This window comes from Solanum lycopersicum, chromosome 6, assembly GCF_036512215.1.
Source record: "Solanum lycopersicum chromosome 6, SLM_r2.1".
In the NCBI taxonomy this organism is placed as follows: Eukaryota; Viridiplantae; Streptophyta; class Magnoliopsida; order Solanales; family Solanaceae; genus Solanum; species Solanum lycopersicum.
Window position 1 is genome coordinate 37,296,441 of NC_090805.1, and position 9,856 is coordinate 37,306,296.

Below are 9,856 nucleotides of genomic sequence, written 5' to 3' on the forward strand. Positions count from 1 at the left end.
TTTGCATAAAAATCACGTTCTTACTTTTTTTTTTTTAATAAAAAAAATAATATATTGGGCGGAGATGTGAATAAGAAAAAAAGGAAGAATGAGAGATGTAGGTGGAGGTGAACCTAAAATATTAGTATCACTACTGCTAATATAACTATAACAAACAACAACGACAATTTGCAAGTATGAAGAGATAAGAGTAACAAGGCAATCAACAAGAAACACAAGTTGAGATTTCTGTGCCTCCCTCTGTGGAATAAGGAGAGACACACATCTTCTTACCCTTTTAAAAGAGAAAATATATAGTATAATTTCAATTTCAAAACTCTTTATATCTATCTACATTCACACTTCACCTAACCCAACATCTCATCTCTCTTCTTCTCCCTAACTAAAATGGCAAGTTGGGTTCTATCAGAATGTGGTTTAAGACCACTACCAAAAATATACCCAAAGCCTACAATAGGTTTTTCTTCTTCCGTTTCTGTTTCCGCCACCAGTTTGAATTTGAGAAGAATTTCACCTTCACCTATACGAACAGATCGGAATTGTTGGGCATTGAGGGTAAGTGCACCGCTTAGGATCCAAATTGCCGGAGAAGAAGAGGAACAAACAACAAACAATGGGGATGAGTTTTTTGACCCAGGGGCACCACCCCCTTTTAAGCTTTCTGATATTAAGGCAGCTATTCCTAAGCATTGTTGGGTCAAAAATCCATGGACGTCCATGAGTTATGTTGTTAGAGATGTAGCTATTGTGTTTGGGCTGGCGGCTGCTGCTGCTTATTTCAACAATTGGCTTGTTTGGCCTCTTTATTGGTTTGCTCAGAGTACAATGTTTTGGGCTCTCTTTGTTCTAGGTCATGATTGTGGACATGGAAGCTTTTCAAATAACCATAGCTTGAATAGCGTTGCTGGACATATTCTTCATTCTTCGATTCTTGTTCCTTATCATGGATGGTTCGTTTTGTTTTGAAGGAATTTTATTTATTCAAAATCGTATTTTAGTTTTGATTGATTGATCATATATTTCAGGAGAATAAGCCACAGAACTCATCATCAGAACCATGGACATGTTGAGAATGATGAATCATGGCATCCTGTAAGTTTGTTTGATGTATATTCATTCCACTTGTCAAACAAACTATTTTTCGCCTCTAAATTACCTTTTTATTTTTTCCCCAGTTATCTGAGAAGCTTTACAATAGTTTGGATGATATCACAAAGAAATTTAGGTTCACTCTACCCTTTCCCTTGCTGGCATATCCTTTCTATCTGGTGAGTTGTTACTAGTCTATATCCAATGACAATAACAAAATTTGATGTAACTTGTATAACTCATAATAATCACTACCACAGTGGGGTAGAAGTCCGGGAAAGAAAGGTTCTCACTTTGATCCAAACAGTGATTTGTTTGTGGCAAGTGAGAAGAAAGATGTGATCACTTCAACTGTCTGCTGGACGGCAATGGCTGCATTGCTTGTAGGATTGTCCTTTGTCATGGGTCCTCTTCAAATGCTTAAGCTTTATGGCATCCCCTATTGGGTTAGTCCAATTTCCAACCTTGCCTTGTTTTGTTGTTACTTGACTCATTTTATTAACTGAATTCAATTCAACATGTAGGGCTTTGTCATATGGCTGGATTTAGTTACCTATTTGCATCACCATGGCCATGAAGATAAAGTTCCTTGGTACAGAGGAGAGGTAGTATCTCCTACTAAGCTAGAATGCCAAATGAAATATGTTTAATGTGTTTTGTGTATTTTAGATATGTCTAATCATGTCTTGTATAAATCACTTGCCTTGGGATATAAGCATTTAGTTGTTAGTTACTCTTTTTTTTTTTTTATGAAGACATAAAAAAGTTGGGAGGTGATATGTTATGTATGAAACAGGAATGGAGTTATCTGAGAGGAGGGCTTACAACACTTGATCGTGACTATGGATGGATTAACAACATCCACCATGACATAGGGACTCATGTGATACATCATCTCTTCCCTCAAATCCCACACTATCATTTGGTAGAAGCAGTAAGTATGACATACATTTTAAGTTGCTTTCAATAGTTTGTTTCTATTGGTGTCTTAATAACAACATGGATTGTTTTGCAGACTGAAGCTGCTAAACCAGTGTTAGGGAAATATTATAAGGAGCCAAAGAAGTCAGGGCCTCTACCATTTTACTTGTTGGGATATCTGATAAGAAGCATGAAGGAGGATCACTTTGTGAGTGACACAGGGAATGTAGTATATTATGAAACTGATCCCAACCTTTATGGGTCTAAGAAATAGCAAAACCCTGTTAGCTGATTATTTTTTCACTAACACTATCTATGGCCATTCAAGTTGGTTACTACTAGTTGAGCACAGAGTAAAGTTAGAAGATGGGGGAAGGCATATAGTTTCAATTATTGTCTTCAGGACCTTTTGTTGGGTTGGCCAAGAAAGTATATTATTTGTATTCTGGATTCTGAAATGTTTTATTTATAAAAAATATACTTCAGTTCCCACCATCTTCATCTTCTGTTGTTTTTTCTGCTGTGCGTGGATCCGTTAACATTAGTTATGAAGGTAAAAGTTATTTTTGACACGTTATAGAGGAAAGAAACAACCATCACATTCAATAATAATCAACTTAAACATTTTACACGTTGAAGAGTCTATTACATGTGGTTGTTATCATTGTAGTCAATATCCACTCTTTGTCAAACAAGTCATGTGTTTCACTTCTGTAAGGAAGTTGACGTAGTAATTTGATGTGTCCATGAGATATCAAACAAGGATTTAGTATAGTAATTATATTTTTATGACCCAAACAATTCTAAATTGGCAAGAAATACACTATGATATGTTAGTGGTCTAGATTGGTACATACGAAAGCTATGGTCTTAAGAGAATTTCGATTCTACTTGGATTCCTCTACTAAAATATTATGAGAAGACACATATCTACCTAATTGGGTTCCTTTTAAAGAATTTAGTCGATATCAGCAAGGAAAATGTTTTGAAAATATTTTCTATTAGTTGTTCAAGGAAGTAGCACTCTTACAAAGAAATTGATGTTTTTATAAGAGTACAAAACTGATGTATCATGAAAGAGATATTAGTCTTAGCCTACACTAATCAGCAGAGCAATTACAAACGGTATCTACACCAACAATTGCAGTTGATTTAACAATCTGCAATAGGAAACTTGCCTCAATAGTGTAGCTATTCAATATCAACTAAAGGTGTAAAGATTTCACTGCGTTCATGAATGATTGTATCCGGGATTCGTCCTTTTTGATGCCGTCTTGTCCACATATGCCACTACTGACATCCACTCCATTGGGTTTAAGAGCTGAAAGAGCTTCACAAACATTCTCTGGGTTGATTCCTCCGGCCAAGAGCCACCCCTGTTTGCTTCTAATTGATGGTAGCTTAAACTGAGCCCAGTTGAACCCTTTGCCACTGCAGAAGTATGTGAATACAAATTTTATTTCATAATTTACAGTCCAACACTTGCTCAACCATAGCTATCATGAATTCATCTCCTCTAAAATGGTCAGTGTCCTCATTGCTAATAGTAGTGCTTTTCTTCTCTCATTACAATGCAACTGTTAGTGATTTGATTCCTGTCACATTAGACTCAGTTGCTTGGTCGTGCTTAAGTTTTTTTTTTTAAAAAAAAGTCTGCTTCGGCATGAACGAATCCAAAAAAGAGTTTGATAATACTAACTCAAATGGAATTGCATTATATTAGCTCCATATGGGGTGGGATTAAGCTTAGTCCAAAAGAGACTCTGTATGATAGCATACCAGCCATGCCAATGGTAGGTATATCTATAAGGTAAAAACTGTACCTGCCACCTTTCGCGCTATCCACTAGAATCCAGTCAACTAGAGAAGACTCCTCATTAGAGATAGAGTTCAAAAGGCCTCCCTCTTCATCTGCATGAAGTACGTATACTAAAGGTCTCTCTCTGACTAAAACTGGAAAAGCATCTCGAGAATCATTTCCATGAAGCTGCTCAATTTGAACATGTTGTGGATTTTGAGTATTGAAAACAATAGATACAAGATGGTGAAAGATAACAGTCTTCACCTGCACCAATTCAAGGTTTGCTGCATCAGAGGCCCTTAGTATTGTGTTAGCATTATCATCTACAAACACCCCAACTGGAAGAGCTCCATATTCCCGCGCAACCTTTGAGATTTCCTTTGCAGTAGAAAGTGAAACAGAGCGCTTTGAGTTGGGCCATATGATCATACCAATAAAATTGGCTCCAGCTTCTGCTGCAAGAGCAGCATCTCTAGCTGATGTAATTCCACACATTTTGACTAAAGTCCTACTTTCTGTTTGTGCTGCTTGAGCCGAGACTCCTGTTGACTGATTTAATGTGCACATAAATCTGTTGCTGGTGGAAGTCCTCAGTTGTGCTCTATTTATAGAATATACTTCTACATCCAATACACCTGTAAGAATAAGATTTGGATGTATCAGTTCTAATATATTCTACTTTAACCACCAGATCTGTGAACATGTTTTAAAAGAATCTCAAGGAAAAATCATTACTTCTAAAACGCCGATCAATTGCAAATTTGCATCATTCCACTTATTGTTGATAAGAATTAGAATAAGAGAAGGTTAAAAAGGAAAACTTTTCTCTGTAAGATTAAAAAGAACTCGAGAAAAATGCAGTGGCTAAGCAAGCAATCAAAATCCAAAGCTTAACTCTAGAATTGTCAGGTGTAAGCTTCCTATCCCAGTCCTGGTTGACTTCTCTTTTTTTCTTGTGTGAAAAAATTAAAAGAACAAATAGAATAAGTAATAATTGTGTTCTCATTGGTCTTTAGATCACGTGTTTTCTTAAGAGAACCCCAAGTTCTCAAAATTCCCAACTTATTATCTTCTGAAGCTACAAATTATTTCTTAAAAACTGTTGCTCTCTTTCTTCTTGTTTTTTTCTTACAATTATCTTTTAGGGTGGGGATACTATAATGCAAAGAATGTCCATATAATCCAAACTTTCACTTACCTTGACTTCTGGGAAGGCCTATTACTCTTGGTTGAAGCTGAGCTCCCATGTTGAACACTGAAAAACACAGAACTATGGCTAAGACTTGAGTAAATAGTGACATGATCTAACACAATGTTATGTGCTCTTATGCCACTCAAACAAATCATTAAACAAGCAGGACCTTGGAAATTGAAAGAAGTAGATCTCTGAGATTATTGAACAAATTTTAGCTGCTGAATAACAGCTCTTAAAAAAAGCAAACATCATACTGGCACGTCTACTGGGGCTTACGATTGTTTCTTTGTTTGTATAAAAATAGGAAGAGCCTTCAGGGTGATGATTGCATTTTGATAGAAATCCAAAGATCTATTGCCCACTGTTTTTCTGGTGCATGTTGCACTGAGGAACACACCACATCTCTATAAACTGAAATCTATTAGTCTCTGGATGAGACGACACTTGTATTGTTAGTTGTAATAAGACTAATGGCAGATAACACAATGAAGACAATGTCTAGTTTGCTACAGAAAGGAAAGCAGGGGAATGCAAGGAACTAAATGTGAAGCTGACTTAGAGAAAAAGCTTATGCAGAAAGTTCTCTATTCTGTAAAAAGAACCAGAAAATACATAAACATTCAATTGAAGTTGTCTATTAACTGATACACTCTTGGTGCTCTGGCCTATAAGAAAAGGTGCATGTGTAAAGATGGATGAAGAAAAATATAAGTAAAGAAGAACCTGAGAGCATCCTTCCTTCTTAATTCTATTCTACCACTATTGTGATACTCGAGAGAGGAGAGATACCGCGAAATAGTCCTGCTACTCATCAAATAAAGGAACTGGTCAAACAGAGGAATTGCTAATTGCTAATACATTCTAATAACTAGACTAGTCAGCTTATGCTAGCTAGTCAACAAAGAAACCTTTTAAAACTGACAATTCACAAACAAGCAACTAAAATCCAAGAAGCTGGAAAGCAACATTGACCAACAAATCATGGAGATATCCAGAGTATTTCACTACATGATTAAATTCTAGAATGAGTACAACATAAATATAAACATATGATATCTTATGTCTGTTCAGAATCTAAAGAGTAGTTTGGTTTGGGTTTTAGAAGAGCTAGTAATATAAGAATAAGTTAAAAACAACAACAAACCTAGTGGAATCCCACAAAGTGGGGCCTGAGAAGATAGAGTGTATGCAAGCCTTACCACTACTTCTATGAGGTAGAGAGGGTGTTTCCGAATGACCCTCGGCTCAAGCAAATCAAAGTAGTAATTAAACGAAAAGCATGACAACTAATAGGAAAAAGTGTGGAGCATATATGCAAGGAACCATAACTATAACAGCAAGACGAAGTCACTAAAACAGAGTAAACCACATATGATATCACATAGAAAAAACCAAAGACAACATGAATATGCTAATACTACGACCGACATGGAGCTATAAACTCCCACCCAACCAAAGACATGAATAGATAAGTAATATGACAACTCTCAACTACCTACTAGCCTTCTATCTTTTCTACGACCGCCATATCCTCTTATCTAAGGTCATGTCCTCGATTAGCTGAAGATGCGTCATATCTTGCCTAATTGCCTCTCCCCAATATTTTTTTAACCTGCCTCTACCTCTCCTCGACCCCACTATATCCAACCTCTCACACCTCCTTACCGGCAGGAGTGTTCAAAACTGAACCGTAACCGATAAGCCAACCACAAAATTGGCTTATTGGTAATAAGGTTGGATATACAGTTGGTGAATGGATTAATATTTTATAATTAACGGCTTATTGGGGGGGGGGGATCACTTAATTTTCTTATTGGGTAAACCATTAACCCGTTATGAGATATCATACTTGCACTTTTACCAAAGATATATAAACTAATAAGAATATATAATACTACAACAGGTGATCAATGCGTGATAACAACATATGGATCATGTCTCGAAACATTTGATGGCATCTATCAAGTGTGTTAACAACTAAATATAATTGCTAAAAGGCACTTAAATCAACGCTAACAGAATTTTGTTGAGCAAATATTATAGTAATTAGGTAAGATATTGAGAGAGCGCATAGCTAATATGATCAGACGGCAAAGCAGGTTGCAAGGGCGGACAAAAGAAAACTGACAACTGATTGAGCAAGTCTGTCACCCGCTGTTCACAAAGGAGAAAAAATCAAATTTGATCCTAGATATATACCACATAACATTAATAGCCCCATAACATTTGCAAAAAGTAAAAATATTTTTAGTCCAAACCTGAAAACTAACAGACCTCTCCAAGCTTTCTGTTAAAAATTAAAATCGTCAGAAATACTCAGGAGTATTTCACGTGATATGCTAACAGTCAAAACAAAGAAACAGTTCATTTTCACCACCTGGTGGAGATATCATCTCAGCCAATCATTTGGACCCAAAATCAATCCAAAATCCTAACATTAGATAGTGATGTTCATTAGAGGAATAGTGGAGTATAATCAACTCTTTGTTATGGTAAGAATCTATTTTCCTTTTACATTTCACATTGTATGATTTTATATTGTTCTACTATATACTTTTGACTGCTATGCACTATTTTCTGTCAATATTGATTACCAAAAATGTTATCTTCTGTCTGAACTCCCTCACTCTCCTGAGATTGTGCTTGGTTGTTTTGCTTTTTCTTTTATGTTGTAATTTTGTTTATGCTAATTTTTCTTTATAGCTACACTGATCTTTTCTTCATATCTTGACAGAATTTTAAATTCTGTTTTTATTTTATTGATACAGAATAGTGGTCCTAAAGACAATTTTAAGTTTTTGACTTAGATATTGATGATCGAGCGGATGGACCTTAATGTCTAACTGAAGAATTTAGTACGGTTATGTCATCTGTCAGCCATAGATTCTGTCTGAGACACCTCCACAACAATGTTAAGAGGCAGAGACAGGACGAGATGATACCTTTATCTCATCTTACATTGTGGACATCAAACATGGTCATATTTGATGCTACTCTTATTCTATTTTGCTGTCAATTGATGTTACAAGATGGCTTTACAGATCAAGTAGTAGTCATTTTGTTATGTGCAGGCTGGAATAGCTCCTAATGAGTTGCAGCCAGTGGGTAGTGTTTTAAGTGATGGTTGTTGATGTGAAGTTGGTGTTTCATTTTTGATGGTATCTTTGGTTATATAGAAGTGTAAAGTCAGTTCCGTTGCTGCAGATTTTTAACATTTTGCTTTGTAAACAATTTTAATGTATTTTGCTGGTGTATTTCAATGTATTTTGCTGCCTCGTGTTAAAGCTTATATGCATCTACTATACAGCAATGAAGCTGACTATTTTTGACATATATTGCACCGTACCAAAGGATGTAGGAAGCCCATTTTAGTTGCATTTTAATATTCTTCAGTTGACCAGAAATGTTGTAGAATATAGCTAGCAGCCTAAAAAACTGTTCTTGATTCAATGGTCATTACTGTACTGAAGATTTTGTTCTCTCCTTTTTGCTACCAATACTGTCTCCACTTCTTTTTTTACATGCCTCTCAGCTAGTAAGCTCTTCCCAGCACCAGATTCAACAGAACAACAATTCAGGGGAACTCTACACCATAAACATAGGTACATACAACAGCCAGTAACGATATATCAGGGGGAAAACGCTCTGCCTAACCACATTCAACAGAATAATCATTCACCAGAATAACGAGTCATGTGATGAAAAATTCTTTGTAATTGACTAGTGAAACTCTCGGAATGAAAAATGGAAACAACTTCAGATAATAAGCTTGGAATTTCGTGAATAAACTGGGAATTTCAAAGTGACAGGCTAAAGAGAAGTAGACTTTTCAACTACAAAAGCATAAATTTTGATTTTGAATTGTGTTAATTAACTGGGAATTTTTATGCAATTTTTTTGGGTTTAACATTTGGAAATGTGGCTTTTAGGGATGACATCATGTCAATGCAAATAAAACTGACCAGTATATGATCTTGAATACATCAAACTAGATGAGATATTGTTTCTTTTAAAGCTAAAGAAAACACATGGAATAGAAGCTTGTTACACTCAGGTCTATCTTGAATGCTCAATAGCTAAAAAATTGATGCTTCAAAACAACTTAAAATTCGCTATTGATTCAGGAGAAGTAAGCTGTATCATCACACCGAACAAATTACTCATTGGTATCCAAGACACTTCTCCTATCTAAATTCAGTACCCTTTTCTTTTGGATGGTAATATTGATCAATTTTAGATTAACTCTTTCTTTTTTTTAAAAAAAAAACTTATACTTTAGAAACTACACCACAAAGTAATCTAAATCCCAACATATCCCTAGTCAACAAAATAGATAAAGATCATTAGCTGACTCTTGAAAAGAAAAAAAGGAACAGAAACTAGTAACTATAACTCATAGTTTTTTTCAAAATGGAAATGTGAACGACAAAAATAATATGAGATATAATTCTAGTCACCCAATTTGTACATAAAAGAAATCCTCAGAAAGCAGCAAAGAGAGCAATGAAGACAAAAACTAGGAATATTTCAACACTATTCATTAAGAACTACATCGAAGTCTACATTTTGCAGATAATGAATCTTTCACATACAAAAGAATGGCCAAAATAAATTGAATAAATTTATAGAACTCAGATTTGATGAATGCACACATGAAATTTTACATCTTTAAGGGAGAAGAAACTGACCTGAAAAAATGGTTCTTGAAGTTTCAATGGTCTCCTCACATACTTTTATTACTCCAAGATTGTGAGGATTTTGCAATTTTTTTGTATTATATTTGTAATTACTAAATAATTGCTTAGTAATAATTAGGGGTTAGGTTCGATTGGCTATTTTTTTAAAATTAT

General features: G+C 35.2%; 2 protein-coding genes and 1 long non-coding RNA gene across 11 annotated transcripts; 2 read left to right on the forward strand and 1 right to left on the reverse strand.

Annotated features, from left to right (window-relative positions):
• The first annotated feature begins 387 nt into the window (after positions 1-387).
• Fad7 (omega-3 fatty acid desaturase) lies at positions 388-2,284 on the forward strand. Its single transcript, NM_001247663.1, has 7 exons — positions 388-950; positions 1,026-1,092; positions 1,176-1,268; positions 1,350-1,535; positions 1,614-1,694; positions 1,886-2,023; positions 2,105-2,284. The coding sequence occupies exons 1-7, from the start codon at positions 388-390 to the stop codon at positions 2,282-2,284; spliced, it is 1,308 nt and encodes a 435-aa protein (NP_001234592.1).
• Positions 2,285-2,993: 709 nt separating this feature from the next.
• On the reverse strand, positions 2,994-9,856 carry LOC101251295 (N-(5'-phosphoribosyl)anthranilate isomerase 1, chloroplastic). 9 transcript variants are annotated; one of them, XM_069299210.1, is made up of 7 exons: positions 9,695-9,750; positions 7,265-7,293; positions 5,730-5,810; positions 5,010-5,066; positions 4,076-4,446; positions 3,834-3,997; positions 2,994-3,441 (listed from the first exon to the last, which is right to left on the reverse strand). In XM_069299210.1, exons 3-7 carry the CDS (start codon positions 5,737-5,739, stop codon positions 3,216-3,218), a joined length of 828 nt encoding a protein of 275 aa, XP_069155311.1. In that variant the 5' UTR covers positions 5,740-5,810; positions 7,265-7,293; positions 9,695-9,750; the 3' UTR covers positions 2,994-3,215. The 9 variants fall into 9 exon arrangements, with proteins under 9 accessions (XP_069155311.1, XP_019070063.1, XP_010322191.1 ...); XM_019214518.3 differs by lacking the exon at positions 7,265-7,293 and having other exon boundaries at positions 9,695-9,818; XM_010323889.4 differs by lacking the exon at positions 7,265-7,293 and having other exon boundaries at positions 5,730-5,807; positions 9,695-9,774.
• Positions 3,395-8,301, forward strand: LOC112941686 (uncharacterized). Its single transcript, XR_003247203.2, has 2 exons — positions 3,395-3,534; positions 7,775-8,301. It is a non-coding gene; the product is annotated as an uncharacterized lncRNA (long non-coding RNA).